Source organism: Chiloscyllium plagiosum, chromosome 35, assembly GCF_004010195.1.
Source record: "Chiloscyllium plagiosum isolate BGI_BamShark_2017 chromosome 35, ASM401019v2, whole genome shotgun sequence".
NCBI lineage: Eukaryota > Metazoa > Chordata > Chondrichthyes > Orectolobiformes > Hemiscylliidae > Chiloscyllium > Chiloscyllium plagiosum.
The window spans coordinates 4,836,314-4,852,940 of NC_057744.1; the positions used below are offsets into that span (position 1 = coordinate 4,836,314).

Below are 16,627 nucleotides of genomic sequence, written 5' to 3' on the forward strand. Positions count from 1 at the left end.
TGGACACTGAGATCTCTCTGCTCATCTACACTACCAAGAATCTTACCATTAGCCCAGTACTTTGCATTCAGATTACTCCGACCAAAGTGAATCACCTCACACTTGTCCACATTAAACTCCATTTGACACCTCTCAGCCCAGCTCTGCAGCTTATCTATGTCTCTCTGTAACCTACAACATCCTTCGTCACTATCCACAACTCCACCGACCTTAGTGTCGTCTGCAAATTGACTAACCCACCCTTCTACACCCTCATCCAGGTCGTTTCTAAAAATGATGAATAGCAGTGGACCCAACACCGACCCATGTGGTACACCACTGGTAACGGACTCCAGGATGAACATTTCCCATCAACCACCACCCTCTGTCTTCTTTCAGCAAGCCAATTACTGATCCAAACTGTTCTATCTCCCACAATCCCATTCCTCCGCATTTTGTATAGTAGCCTACTGTGGGGAACCTTATCGAACGCCTTGCTGAAATCCATATACACCACATCAACCGGCTTACTCTCATCTACCTGTTTGGACACCTTCACAAAGAACTCAATAAGGTTTGTGAGGCACAACCTACCCTTCACAAAACCGTGCTGACTATCCCTAATCAAATTATTATTTTCTTCATGATTATAAATCCTGTCTCTTATAACCTTTTCCAACACTTTACCAACAACTGAAGTAAGACTCACTGGTCTATAATTACCTGGGTTGTCTCTACTCCCCTCCTTAAACAGGGGAACCACATTTGCTATCCTCCAGTCTTCTGGCACTATTCCTGTAGACAATGATGATTTAAAGATCAATGCCAAAGGCTCGGCAATCTCCTCCCTGGCTTCTCAGAGGATCCTAGGATAAATCCCGTCCGGCCCAGGGGACTTATCTATTTTCCCACTCTGCAGGATTTCTAATACCTCTTCCTTGTGAACCTCAATCCCACCCAGTCTAGTAGCCTGTATCTCCTCGACAACATTGTCATTTTCTAGAGTGAATACTGTCAAAAAATATTCATTTAGTGCTTTCTCTATCTCCTCTGACTCCATACACAACTTCCCACTACTGTCCTTGATTGGCCCTAATCTTACTCTTGTCATTCTTTTATTCCTTAAATACCTATAGAAAGCCTTGGGGTTTACCCTGATCCTATCCGCCATCAACTTCTCATGTCTCCTCCTGGCTCTTCTGAGCTATCTCTTTAGGTCTTTCCTGGGTACCTTGTAACCCTCAAGCGCCCTGACTGAGCCTTCACATCTCATCCTAACATAAGCCTTCTTCTTCCTCTTGACCAGAGATTCCACTTCCTTCGTAAACCATGGCTCCCGCGCTCTACAGCTTCCTCCCTGCCTGACAGGTGCATACTTATCTGGGACACACAGGAGCTTTTCCTTGAATAACTTCCACATTTCTAATGTGCCTATCCCCTGCAGTTTCCTTCCCTATCCTATGCTTCCTAAACCTTGCCTAATCGCATCGTAATTGCCTTTCCCTCAACTCTTGCCCAGTGGTATACTCCTATCCCTTTCTATCACTAAAGTAAACATAACAGAATTGTGATCGCTATCACCAAAGTGCTCACCTACTTCCAAATCTAACACCTGGCCGGGCTCATTATCCAGTACCAAATCTAATGTGCCTTCTCCCCTTGTAGGCCTGTCTACATACTGTGTCAGGAAGCCCTCCTGCACACACTGGACAAAAACTGACCCATCTATAGTACTCGTACTATAGTGTTCCCAGTCAATATTTGAAAAGTTGAAGTCCCCCATGACAACTACCCTGTCCCTATCACTCCTATCGAGAATCGTCTTTGCTATCCTTTCCTCTACATTTCTGGAAGTATTCGGAGGCTTATAGAAAACTCGCAAAAGGGTGACCTCTCCTTTCTAACTTCAGCCCATACTATCTCAGTTGACGAGTCCCCAAACATCCTTTCTGCAACTGCAATACTGTCCTTGACCAACAATGCCACACCTCTTCTCTGTTCTTACTGAAACATCTAAATCCTGGAACCTGCAACAACCATTCCTGTCCCTGCTCTAACCATGTCTCGGAAATGGCCACAACATCGAAGTCCCAGGTGCCAACCCATGCTGCAAGTTCACCCACCTTATTCTGGATGCTCCTGGCATTGAAGTAGACACACTTCAAACCAACTTCTTGCTTGCTGGTGCCATCTTGCGTCCCTGAAACTTGATTTTGGACGTCCTTACTCTCAACCTTTTCTATACTCGAACTACAATTTAGGTTCCCATCCCCCTGCTGGATTAGTTCAAACCCACCCCAATAGCCTTCGTGAATTTCTCCCCCCAGGATATTGGTACCCCTCTGGTTCAGATGAAGACCATCCTGCTTGTAGAGGTCCCACCTATCCCAGAAAGAGCCCCAATTATCCAAGAATCCAAAACCCTCCCTCCTGCACCATCCCTGTAGCCATGTGTTCAACTCTTCTCTCTCCCTATTCCTTGTCTCACTAGCATGTGGCACAGGCAACAAACCAGAGACAACAACTCTGTTCGCCCTAGCTCTAAGCTTCCATCCCAGCTCCCTGAATTTCTGCCTTAAATCCCCATCTCTCTTCCTACCTATGTCGTTGGTGCCTATATGGACCACGACTTGGGGCTGCTCCCCCTCCCCCTTAAGGATCCCAAAAACACGATCAGAGACATCACGAACCCTGGCACCTGGGAGGCAACACACCAACCATGAGTCTCTCTCGTCCCCACAGAACCTCCTATCTGTCCCCCTAACTATGGAGTCCCCAATGACTACTGCTCTGCTCCTCTTCCCCTTTCCCTTCTGAGCAGCAGGGACAGACTCTGTGCCAGAGCCCTGTACCCCACTGCTTTCCCCTGGTAAGTCATCCCCCCCAACAGTATCCAATACAGTATACTTATTGTTGAGGGGAACGGCCACAGGGGATCCCTGCACTACCTGCCGGTTTCCTTTCCGTCCCCTGACCGTAACCCATCTGCCTTTTCTTGTACCTTAGGAGTGACTACCTCCCTGTAACTCCTCTCAATAACCCCCTCTGCCTTCCGAATGATCCGAAGTTCATACAGCTCCAGTTCCCTAAAGCGGTTTTCGAGGAGCTGGGGTTGGGTGCACTTCCTGCAGATATAGTCAGCAGGGACACAAGTGGTGACCCTTAACTCCCACATTCTGCAGGAGGAACATTCAACTGCCCTAACCTCCATTCCCACTATTCTAAATTCCCAAAGAAACTGTTGAAAAAATAAGGAATTAAAAAAACTCGTTACCTTACCAATCTGGCGCACAGATCCTTTCGTTTTGGTTAGAGGAGGAGGATGGGTGGGAGACACTACCCGAGTAGTGCTTCGGGTAACGCAACCACACAAATATATGACTTCGCAGAAGCCCTTCACTCCTCCCTCGCAACTCTCGGCAAATGGAGGCCCGACTCCCGAGGTAAGTTCCTTTTAATGCGGGAAAACTCACCCTTCCCAGCAGTCCTCGCTTCACCACTCCTTCTCTCCTCGCCGCTCTGGCAAAATAGAGGCCCGACTCCCGAGGTAAGTTCCTTTTAATGTGGGAAAACTCACCCTTATGATGATGATTTTAAAATTATGCCCTTTAATTGCCAACTCATTTCCATTATCAAAGCCCATCATAATTTTGAGCATCTTCACATTATCTCTGAATGTTCTTAGTGTTCTACCAAAATGATCTGTCATTTCTACACTTGTCCTTGTATCCCTGGTGACATTTGGTGAGGTTTCTGTAACATCTTTTTCTTAACAAGGTACCAAAAGTGGACACACTTATCAAACTGAATTCTAGCCAGTGATTTGTACAGGTATGATATATCGTTGCTTTTAACTCTTTGTACCTCATGTACAAAATTAACGTCTCAGAGGAGGAACAGAGAACAGGAAGGAGTAAAATCTACCAGATTCCGTTCATAATTGCTACTGGACTACAACCACTTTTTACAATAACTTCAGGCTCTACTCTTCAAAAATTCTAACTAAAATACTTCAGCACATCCTAAGTTTGTGAAGGGCACTATATAAATGCAAGTATTGGTAGTTATGACATGTGTATGCTTTGTGTTATATATTTGTGATGGGTAGAGGCTGAATGAGCTTGGTCTGGCTGCATTGATAGTCCAGTAGTTCACCTGAGATCAGTCTCAATCTCACATGCAAATGATAGTCAGTTGCATTGCAGTCAATTGGTTTATTCTACCCATGGATTGGTTTCTCTGCATCCTCAGGGACGAAATTTGTAGCTAAAGAATAGATTATTCTGAGGACAGTTGAGAATTTCCCACAAAGTATCTTCACGTTCTTCCACTATTGTTGCTTTCTGTTTTTGATTTCCCTCAGGTGCTAATACCACATCCTCTCAATGATCCCACAGAGTTCGGTAGCTTGCAAGATTTACACAGGATCAGTCGGAAGGAAGGGTTTGTATCTGTTATTTCTGTAAGCATGTTTCAGTTCAGTGAGTTGTTTCACCTGTAGTTTGCAAAGTAACATTTTCAATTCAGCACACACTTGTATAGCTTTGACTTGTTTCCCTGATTCTTCTGGTTGTCCTGGAGGAAAGTTTGTCCAGCAGGCTAAGATAAAAGATAGGGAGGAGGGACTTGGGGGAGGGGCGTCGGAAATGTGATAGGTGGAAAAAGGTCAAGGTGAGGGCTGAAGAAGGGCTAATGCCCGAAACGTCGATTCTCCTGTTCCCTAGATGCTGCCTGACCTGCTGCGCTTCTCCAGCAACACATTTCCATCCCTGATTCTTCTGCCAATCAGGTTTTTCTTTAATGGAACAAGTAGTTATGATCTGTAAGGCACAACCTTGAAAATGGAGTAGGTTAAATACTTCACAGGAAAACATTATAAGGGCTGGGGAAGGAGTAAGGAGCATAAGGCCATAGAACTTAAAACATGAGCAGACCATTTGGCCCCTCAAGCCTGCTCTGCCATTCAGTTGGATCATGGCTGACGTTCCTAACATCTACTGTCCTGACTTTTGCCCATAACCCTTGATTCCCCAATTGATCAAGAACTTATCCATCTCAACCTTAAATATAAACAAGGACTCTACCCCTAAAGCTCTCTGTGGCAAGGAGTTCCAAAGACACTCAGCCCTCTGAGACAAGTATTTCTTCGTACCTCAATCTTAAATTGGCACCCTTTTATTCTGAGTTTAGGCTCTATGGTCCTCAACATTCCCATGAGGGGAAACCATCCTCTCAGCATATAACCTGTCAAGCCCCTTAAGAATCCTGAGTGTTTCAATAAGATTGCCTCTCTTCACAGCATCCAGTCCCAACTTGTTTAGGTTTTGCTAATAAAATAACCCCTCCACATCAGAGATAATCCTAGTGAATCTTCTCTGAACTGCCTCCAATGAGATAATACCTTTCTTCAAATAAGGGACCCAGATTGCACACGGTACTTCAGATGTGGTCTCATCAGCACCTTGTTTTGTTGCAGTAAGACTTCAGTACTCTTATACTCCAAACTCTAATTGGACTAATTGGATCACTCCTTCAAATACAGGAATGGCCAAATGGCATCCATGATGCTGTTTAATTCTAACATTATTGAATAGTTTGTTAGCAGACATATAGTGTTCGTTAAAAACTTTGAAGGGAGTGCTAACAACATTGCATCAGCCAATGAGTTGTTGGAGGATTGGAAATTAGTGAAGGACAGAACAGCAACCAGTCTACAGCAAAACTACTCTATTTATACAGAGCTCGTAAAACCTACAGCAAAGAGAAGTCATGATCAAAACTACACCAAGATCTTCCAATAACAAACACAATTACTTCTCTAGAAATCTGCTATAGGAAAGATCTTGTGAAACTTGAAAGGGTGCAGAAGAGATTTACAAAAATATTAATGGGATTGGAGGGTTTGAGCTAAAGGGAGAGGCTGAATAGGCTGGGGCTTTTTCCCCTGAAGTGTTGGAGGCTGAGGGGTGACCTTATAGAAGTTTATAAAATCATGAGGGGCATGGATGAGGGGAAAGATTTAAAAGGGACCTATGGGGAAATGTTTTCATGCAGAGGATAGTACATGTATAAAGTGAGTTGCCAGAGAAAGTGGTGGTAGCCGGTACATTATAAAGCCATCTGGATGGGTATATTAATAGAACGGGTTTAGAGGAATATGGGCCAAATGCTGGCAAAGCAGACTAGATTAATTTAGGACATCTGTTTGGCATGTACAAGTTGGACCGAAGGGTCATTTTCTGTGCTGTATATCTCTATGACTCTGATATGCTCTGAGTTGGATAGTTACTCGATTTGCATAGAATTCATTCCAATTACTTACATCAAGTCTCTCCATTTTATTCAGGGTTTGTTGTGTATATGCAGGCTGCCTTAAACATTGTTAATTCTTCATTGATGCTTTGAACATGATCCCCACCTGCTTGAAAAAATAAAAATGCAGTTTAATGAAGAATGGAAAATGTTTAAAATAGTTTCTTGTTTTTCCTTCCTTTGATTTCTTTTGAATGGGTAAAACTATGCATGGAATTCTGTTCCTAGATAGTAGGAATCCACAGTGAATAACATATACTCTCACCCAAACTTACCCTTACTCCATCCCATACATTGACTGGACATTGCATCCCCAATCTTAGTTGTTGGATAGGGTGTGCAGAGACAGGTGGCTGGGCAGAAAGCCTTTCTCGGGAGCATGGCACTATGTCCAAAAATTCACATAACAGAATCCCTCACACTCCTTCAACACTCCCCATGCCCCATGTATGCCACATAATGCCTTCTATCTATCACTGTGAAACCTCATGGCCTGCTGTGCCAACTTAGTAAAAACTCACATGAACCCGTTGTTTCATCTACCACCTTTCACCCACTTTTCCAACTTACTGAATACATAGAAGTAAAATGAACTTCCATTACTTAAAATCCAATAAAGGGAAAGGCAGTGGGATAACAGTAATGTCACTGGACTAGGATCAAAATCCCAGAAATCCTTTCCCTAAAGGCATTGTGGGTCTCTAGCACATGGACTGCTGCACTTCAAGAAGGTAGCTCACCCCCACCTTCGCAAGGGCAGCTCAGAACAGGCTATAGATGTTGGCATAGCCAGTGATACCCACATCCCATGAGAGATTGAAAAAACTTATTATGACAAAAGATCGGAAGTCTGAAATAGTATGGATATTTTTAGCCCTTACAAATGTGAGGAAAAGCTTTTTTTATTCAAAGGGTATTGGAAATCTGGAACTCACTAACTGGAAGGGTGGTAGAAGCAGTAACCCTCCTAACATTTAAAAAGCATACAAGGCAATGGGCCAAGTGCTGGGAAATTAGATTAGAATGGTTAGATGGTTAGTTTTGACTGGCATGGATATGATTGGCTGAAGAGTCTTTTTCTATGCTCTAGCTCTGTACAACTCTATTCTAAAATGTGTTATTTAAAAGTGGATTGCTACAGTCCCAAAATAACTTCAGGTAGAAATTCAGCAACTGGACTAGCAAAAAATTCGAAGTGAGACAAATGGAATGTAATACCATTCTTCAGATTCCTGAAGAAGGGCTTATGCCCGAAACGTCGATTCTCCTGTTCCCTGGATGCTGCCTGACCTGCTGCGCTTTTCCAGCAACACATTTTCAGCTCTGATCTCCAGCATCTGCAGACCTCACTTTCTCCCCAAATGGAATGTAATACCTAAGATGCCGAACAAATTTCAACGGAGAGAGAATGATTTAAGATAATGAGGACTTGACTTCTCTGTTCAACAGCAAACCACCCCCAGGGGATTATGACCCAAACTGCGGGCACATTTTGTATTTTACCTTTTAAAGAATAGTCAGAGATAGAGGTTCAAAAGAAATCTCATCTGAACTCTACTGGAGCGGTACTTGTGGAACTAAATGTTTTCATGTGTACCAGCTTGGATTTGAACATTGACTTGCTATGATGATCACAGAAGAAGATTATCCCCTAGGCACCCTGTTGTTGTAGGTGAAGGCTGTTTTTACCTCAGAGAGCTCGAGGTCAGCCAGACAAGAGAGAAGTAGGACAACAAAGGGACTGTCTCTCACCCTGAATGCTGAAATTTAGTCACAGTTAAAAGGCTTCAGAATAACAGAATTTCAACTAATCTCTGAAATTAAGGATATTGGAACTGATTGTTCAGCTACCAATGTCAACACTACTCATTGCCCCACTGCAATGGCTGCAATGATCAATTATCCTCTCTTTGTGAAAATTCAGATACTTATCTGTATATATTTATTACTTTGATCTTTAGCACTCACCCCTTTTTTCTAATCCGTCTGTATGTGGTGCACTAGTATTTCTTGTATACAGTAATTAATAAACCACTCTGTGAATTCAAGAAAGCCTATTAAATTGGCTCCTTTTAAAACATAATTTCACTTGGGTCTGGGAGAAAGGTATTCATAAGGGAGGAAGACCTTTTAATACCAACCTTGCTTTTTTTTTAAATTAATTCACTGGATCTGGGCATTGCTGGCTACGCCAGCATTTATTACTATCCATCGTTGCCTCATGAGAAGGTGATGGTGAGCTGCCTTCTGGAATCATTGCTGTTTATTTTCTGTAGGTATACTCTCATTAGGGACGGAATTCCAGGATTTTCACCCAGTGGTACTGAAGTTTGGAATGTGAGTGGCTCGGAGGGGAACTTGCAGATGGTGATGTTTCCATGTATCCGCTGCCTTTGTCCTTCAAGATGGGAATGAGAATAGGTTTTAAAAGTGCTCTGTAAGGAGTCTCAGTGAGTTCATGCAGAACACCTTGTAGATGATGCACACTTCTGCTGCTGAGCATTGATGGTGGAGGGAGTGGATATGGTGCCGAATAAAAGGGATGCTTTGTCCTGAATGGTGTCAAGCTTCTTGAGTGTTGCTGGATCTACACCCACCCAGGCGGTATTCCATTGCACTCCTGACTCATGTCTTATAGATGATGGACAGGTTTTGGAGTAACAGGTGGTGAGATACAATATTCCTAGCTCTAACCTGCTTTTGCAGTATAGTAGTTGTTGTAATCAACTGAGTAAATTGATTAATTTAGTAAAGGAGTAAAGGAAGGGGAGACCAATTCATCCTTCCTTACCTAGTGGCTTAACAACTTGGGGTATCCCACCTGGAAATGTAATGATTTGGGGAACTCCCCTATGGTCTGGTCATAACAACCATCATGTATAATGAGAAGATGATGCAGTCAGAATTTCCCTGAGAACATTTCAGAAGATGTGGGCAAATGCTTTTGAACTGACATTTTAATGGTTTCTTCTTCCATGGAGCAGAATTGAACACTGGATTGGGCCAAATTATTGTCGGGGAAGGACTAGCTAGAATCAGGCAGTGTTGGGAAACAAGACTTCCATGGGCTCATGTTAAATTGAGGCTGTTTTACAGGTATCTGGGTGGTCTGAGACTGCTTCAAGCAACTTGTAAGAAATTCTACCAATACTGCTCTGAACAAGGGTAAGAGAAATTTGAGATTCTGTGAATGCATCAATTTAGGCAATGGATCACTATCCCTAATGCTTTTCATACCAATGAGATTTTAAACCAATTTGCCATCTTCCCTCTCTGATGGATGTAATTGACCCCAGGGCTACTTGCTTAAAGGACAGCAAGGAAATTCTCCCCTATAACTAACCAATGTTTATTCCTCAGCCAACATTGCTGAAGTAAGTGATCTGGTCTGTTGATGGACCCTGCTGAATGCAATGGCTGTTGCGTTTCATCCAGTGGATTACTACTCTTCAGACAACTCATTGTCTTTAAAGGAGAAAATGAGGACTGCAGATGCTGGAGATCAGAGTCGAGAGTGTGGTGCTGGAAAAGCACAGCAGATCAGGCAGCATCCAAGGAGCAGGAGAATCGACGTTTTGGGCAAGAGCTCTTCATTAGGAATCAGCCCTTCCTGATGAAGGGCTTATGCATGAAACGCCAATTCTCCTGCTCGTCGGATGCTGCCTGACCTGCTGTGCTTTTCCAGCACCCCACTCTCGACTTATTGTCTTTAAAGTTCTTTGAAATGTCTTGAGATTTTGAAGGACAAATCTTAAATGCAAGTTCTTTCTTTCTAAGTCATTTCCATGTTGCTCGACAAAAAAAGGACCTTACTTTTTCTAAAGGAATAAACTTTTTGCGCTTTTGAAGAACTGTTTCTTTTCTGCAATTCAACTAAATCTGTTATTGAAATTGTATTCCAATTTTCAGAATCGCTTTGGCCAAACGAAACTTTACTCTGAAATATGACACTAATATACCACGGCAGGTGGTAAGTATATTCCTGAACAGATTCAGGTTTCCTCATATTTTTTGAGACAATGGCACGTCAAGAACTGATGAAATATTCAGGTCAAAATGCAACTTGGCTTAACACATAATATAGGAGAAAGTGAGGTCTGCAGATGCTGGAGATCAGAGATGGAAATATGTTGCTGGAAAAGCGCAGCAGGTCAGGCAGCATCTAGGGAACAGGAGATTCCTGAAGAAGGGCTAATGCCCGAAACGTCGATTCTCCTGTTCCCTAGATGCTGCCTGACCTGCTGCGCTTTTCCAGCAACACATTTCCATCTCTTAACACATAATATATTCAAGGGTAACTATAGGCAAACATCTGAATGGCAAATGTAATTGAAGGACATACTGATATGGTGAGATAACGTTTTCTGTAAAGTGTTAGTAAATATCAGCAAGGTCTTTTGGGATAAATTCATGTCTTTGCACTGAGTGTTATACCTTGGTTGGAATGAGCATCTACACACAAAGCACCTTCTCTGTGGCTGTAACACTGTATTCTACACTCTGTTATGCTGCACTGCTGCATTTTGAATGGTATGATCTGCCTGCGTGACACACAAAACAACACTTATCACTGTATCTTGGTACACATGACAACAATAATTCAACAAATCAGTCAATCAAAGCAGACATTTTAGGGTAGTGCTTCCATCTCCTCCCCTGCTGTGACCCTGACTTATTTTCCTCAGTCAAGGAAGACTCTTAGGGCTAAAATTTGGTGCTACTTCAAAGTTGTGTTATGCAATTTATATGTCAACTCAATGGGACAGACTTCATCACAGCACATTCATTTGCACAGCACATGCAGTTCCCTCATTGATATCAATTGGGAAAAGCAATCCAAAACTCTCCCTGCATCTCAACAATGAGCAATTGCAATCTGTATCTACACAAAACATTTGGCATGATAAAATGCACTCCAATTTAACTTCACAAACTAAGTTAGATGCCAAACAAATCATGTAAAACATCCAAACATATCGGTGCTAGTGTAACACCTTCAATGTTTGCAATTTAAAAATTTGTCCTCTTATTTAAATCCTTCATGGCTTTACCTCTCTATTTCTGGAATATTCTGTGATTTTACAAACTGCAACTCTCAAATGATTTGCATTGTTTTGCATATCTCACTCCCTTTACACCGTTATTGGGAACCATGCTTTTAGCTGCCTAGCTTTTGTGTTCAGGCATCTGTTTTTTTTTTCGTTCTTAAGGGACTGAGGTCTTAGTCATCGCACCCAATATTCCCTTCTCTGGTGCCCAGTTATTGATGAGTATGTTTCTGCAAGCAGCTGAGATTAAGCCTCAGAAATCCAAGTTGCTGTTTCGCTGCCGGTGTGTAGGTTAGTGGGAAGGACATGCAAATTATCTGGTACAGTGCCTGGAAATGAACAGAAGTAAGTGGGTGTTACAGACACAAGCACCCATCTCAAACCAATGATTCTAATTTCTGTGGCTCAAAGTATCAAACCAGCTGAGGGAATCATTTTGAGGGTACTTTTGGTATAGCTTTGGAATGGATCTTATCTCACTTTCTCTGTGATTGTCTTTCTACAGGGCCTTGCTGGAAGCAGGTTAGTGTTCAAGTGTCAAAAAAATACACTGAATCACCCAATTTCTTTAAATAAATGTTGTACAGGTAGACGATCCTTTATCCAAAATGCTTGGACCAGCTGTTTTTCGGAATTCGGAATTTTTTGATTTTCAGAATAAGTGACAGTTTAATGGTGAAATTTTTAAAAATCTTACCGGAGGAGCAAAGTTCTAAGTAAGAACTGCCCCCCCCCCCGCAACGTCGCATCTGATTGACATGTGACATGCATTGAGTGGGTGTCGACTTGGGTTAACTGCTTGCTTGCCAAACACCCGTGTTAATGAGAAAAAAACTTCACAAAAAAAACTTCAGATTTTGGAGCTTTTCGGTTTTTGGGTGTTTGGATAAAGGATCTTGTACCTGTACATTGTCGAAGCCCTTAAGCTAACCGTTCTTGGTACTAACCATGAATTATTCCTCTCAGTTAGTTTGTGTAAATATCTTAGAGCACGCTGTACAGCTGTTGGATCCTCTGGTTGTACTTCTTGCATCTAAATGGTAGGAATGACATTGTTACTAAGATTCTAATAAAGTGTTTGCTTCAGAGCAGCCACAAGTTAAATTAGAACAAAGAACTGCAGATGTTGGAAAACTGAAACGAAAACAGAAATTGCTTTAGAAACTCTCCAGTTTTGAAGAAGGGGCACTCCACCCGAAATATTACCTAAGATGCTGCCAGACCTGCTGAGTTTATCCAGTAATTTCTGTTTTTACATCACAAATTACTACTGGAATTGTTTTCTCTGCTTGGCTGCATTTTCTTCTCTTTTTCCATATTTGACATTTTGAATTTTAGAAGGTATAATTAATTTTATATCTTCACAGAATTACATACATTCACATCACAGGAACAGGCCATTCAGTTCAAAGCTGGTCCATATGCTTTGCTTCAGCTTCATTGTATCCCACCTTGAGCCCAGCCATCATATTCTTGAATCATAGAATCCCTATAGTGTGGAAGGAGGCCATTCAGCCCATCGAGTCCACACCGACTCTCCAAACAGCATCCCATCCAGACTGAAGATTTGATTTCTAGGAGAGAGCCAAATGCAAGGCTGAGTTCTGTTGAGCATTTTGCCTGATGTGCTCAGGAAAGGAAATTTTGGAAAGGTCAACCAGGTCACTTGGAAAGTTCGAGATTAACCAGATGATATGCTTCAAAGATGCCTCTTGTCAGACTGAATTAAGGTTATTATTGACTGCATCTCAATTCCTTTACAACTGAGAAATGTACAATGAAAGCAGTAGGGGAGCATGGTTGGAAAAAAGTGAAAATAAAAACACTGCGTAAATACTTTTAAGTCATTTTCTTTCTGAAATGGTGGCTTATGGTTTCGTAAGTGATATCAGTGGCACACAGTATTGCTGAGGCCATCTGTGTCATAACTTGTAACTTGGCAATTCTTTCATGATAAGCAGAAAGGTTAAGAATAGATAGTATGTTGACCTTTGCGCAAAATAGGCAAATTATAATGAAACGGATTCAAACCTTTAATAAATGAGGTGGCATCACCATCATACTCCCTACGCCCATAGTTATCCTGTCCTTATTTGACTTTGATAGTTTGTCAGCTCAAGATCAAAAGTTCTTAGAAGTCAAAAAACATTAGGACTTATTGGAAAAGCAGCTGTTACCCTTGAAATACTTGGGCTACTTCGTCCAGATAAACTCTCTTTTCTGCCACTTAATTTTGACTTTCTTCTTGAATCCCTGGTAAAGTTAGTCCTAACTGACAGAATTATTTTTTCAAAATTTAATTTCTTATTTGTTTTCCTTTTCTCACTGGGATATATCTGTCACCAGTAAATCTCGCCTCTGTTTGTAAGTTATAATCAATCCTGTTTTGTATCAGTCAACCAGTATGATCCGCTCCAGTTCCTGGCCATTCTAACATACTTATCTTCATCTATTTCCTCATAAATAATTTTATTCTATTTGGTTTCCTCTTTTATGAGATTGTGAGAGCTATGATAATGGATACAAGCTCATCTTTAATCAGCCTATATCATATGGTTCAGTTGGCAGAAGTACTCCTCTGGGTAAGAAAGTTGAGGGTTCCACTTCCACTCTAGAAAATTGAGTTAAAATTCTCGGTAGTTACTCCATTACAGTGCTGAGAGATCACTGCCTTGTCAGGATTGATATGACTTTAAACTGTGTCCTGTCTGAAAGATCGCTGATTTTGAAAAGTACTTGGAAGGTTTCCCCCAGGTCCTAGCCAATATTTATCCCTCAACTGAAATTGCACCTTAAAAATCTGGCATTTTTCACATTATTGTAGCACTTCGCTGTATCCAATATTGCAACTCCTTAAAAGTACATCATTGGTTGTACAAAGTTAAAAATCACACAACACCAGGTTATAGTCCAACAGGTTTAATTGGAAGCACACTAGTTTTCGGAGCGACTCCAATTGTGCTTCCAATTAAACCTGTTGGACTATAACCTGGTGTTGTGTGATTTTTAACTTTGTACACCCCAGTCCAACACCGGCATCTCCAAATCATGATCATTGGTTGTGAAACACTTTGAAATATCCTAAGGTTGTGAAAAGCACCAGGTGATTCTTTTATACAGACTTCCTTCTCTTTAGTCTCATGTGTTCAATAAAAAATACATTATTCCATTGGCTGATCTGAACTGATTTCATTTCAGTGGCCCAAAACACAGGAATCCATTATCTTTGTCCTGTTATGTGCAAGTATTTAAAACACAGATCTGCTGTCACCTAGCTTACCATCTGTCCTACTCTTTCTAACTTTGACGGCTTGTTATAGAATGTGTCTTGTGCCTTCATTTAAGTTTCTAAATGTTAAAAATGCATCACATTATGGTCAGTTCACATCTGTTGCTAAATTTCCATGTTCTGACTATATTGCTGGAATCATGACAGTCTCAATTTCATTTTTTTTACAGTGCTATTGTGTCAGCTACACTTAAGTGTTTGATGAAGTTTTATGATTTAATTGATGACGTGAGTAATCCTGTGCTGACCTTTATTTTTATCTTCAGTAGTTTTATAACATGATAGTAGAAGACATTTGGAGTAATTTTGTGAACCTCTCTCTTCCTTTTGCCAATATTCTTATCTTCCCGTCTCACTTGAAAGTACTGACACCTCACTGGGGAAGTTGAAGAATTTAAAACTGGGTTTTATATATCAAGGTTGGGTAAGGGTATTAGGAGTTACAGAACAAAGGAGCTAGGTGAAGTTACAATATAGGTGAGACATGATTTAGTTTAATATATGAATACATGAATAAAACAAAAAACTGTGGGTGCTAGAGATCTGAAATAAACAAACAGTAGAAATTGCTGGTGAAACTCAGCAGATGTGGAAGCATCTGTGAAGAGAAAGCAGAGTTAGTGTTTTGAGTACAGTGACCCTTCTGCAGAACTGTTTCCTTGAGTATGAGGACAAATTGCCCACCTACACAGTTAGCAATGCTAGGCTGATGAAGGTTGAGAGTGTTTTTCAATTGTATACACAATTACCAGTTTTCTATCTGCTTGAACAGACAGAATATTATGGATAATGCTGATGGCACCAAGTTGAAAATATACCCTCCAGCTCCTGAGGCACCAAAACCCTTTTATCCAATGAGCCTAGGTTGAATTTGTCCCCAACTCTAGATTACTGCAGCATACCGTCACTTCACAAAAAGTCTTTTTAATGTATATTGAAGCAACGAGGGAAACAAAGCACGTTTAGTCAGAAACTGTCTTAATAGAATAAAGCTATAATAATCCTCAATCTTTTGAACTAACTTAGTTTCTTTTACAGGATTTGCCAAAGCCACTCAGGGCAAACTTCATTCTGAATGTAGAGACTGAAGAGTTAATTATTACAGCAGGACTTCAGGATCGGGTAGTCCAGGTATAGTTCAAATATAATTGTTTGTCATGAATTAAGTTTGAATGATAGAATAGGCATCAGTTTAAACTGATTGAGACTTCTCAACTTTAGTCAGAAGTTTGTGGAGTAGAATGAATGGGCAATAGGTAGTACTAAAGAGCAGTGCAAATACCAGGAAATTATGAATATGTCTGAAATATGTAATTGTACTATAATTTTAATATAATGGCATTTTGAGTATATAAACATCTGCTAACCAGAAGACAGCCTTATGACAAAGTTAGAGGGTTGGCACAAGTCATATATATTATGAGCCTGTTTTTCAAATTGGACGTGACCAGATTTTTAAAAAATCTGTTCATTCTGGGTTTTGAGAAATCCACTACATGCTGCTGGCACTCCAGTGCAATGTTGAGGGAGTTCTGCCTTTCAGAGACCCTGAGAATAAATTTTAAATTTTGGGCCACCTTAACCTGATCTGGTTTGGAAAATACATTAAAGATTCTATTGCACTATTCCAAATGGAAGCTGCTCTCCCATTGACCTGGCCTACCTCAATGATTCTGGATCAGTGGTGCTGGAAGAGCACAGCAATTCAGGCAGCATCCGAGGAGCTTCGAAATCGACGTTTCGGGCAAAAGCCCTTCATCAGGAATAAAGGCAGTGAGGCTGAAGCGTGGAGAGATAAGCTAGAGGAGGATGGGGGTGGGGATAGAGTAGCATAGAGTACAATAGGTCAGTGGGGGAGGAGATGAAGGTGATAGGTTAGGGAGGAGAGGGTGGAGGTGATAGGTGGAAAAGGAGCTGGGCAGGTCGGACAAGTCCGGACAAGTCAAGGGGACAGTTGTGCGGGAGGTTAGAAACTAGGATGAGGTGGGGGAAGGGGAAA

The 16,627-nt window shown here is 41.4% G+C and overlaps 1 protein-coding gene across 2 annotated transcripts in view; it reads left to right on the forward strand.

Annotated features, from left to right (window-relative positions):
• LOC122540601 (glucuronokinase with putative uridyl pyrophosphorylase) overlaps positions 1 to 16,627 on the forward strand; it is a 54,765-nt gene that overhangs the window by 24,282 nt on the left and 13,856 nt on the right. For both annotated transcript variants that reach the window (XM_043676526.1, XM_043676525.1), the window contains exons 11-16: positions 4,343 to 4,422; positions 9,388 to 9,456; positions 10,201 to 10,261; positions 11,845 to 11,861; positions 14,799 to 14,856; positions 15,667 to 15,759. In XM_043676526.1, the coding sequence (XP_043532461.1) occupies positions 4,343 to 4,422; positions 9,388 to 9,456; positions 10,201 to 10,261; positions 11,845 to 11,861; positions 14,799 to 14,856; positions 15,667 to 15,759 (378 nt within the window). The remainder of the gene's footprint in view (positions 1 to 4,342; positions 4,423 to 9,387; positions 9,457 to 10,200; positions 10,262 to 11,844; positions 11,862 to 14,798; positions 14,857 to 15,666; positions 15,760 to 16,627) is intronic.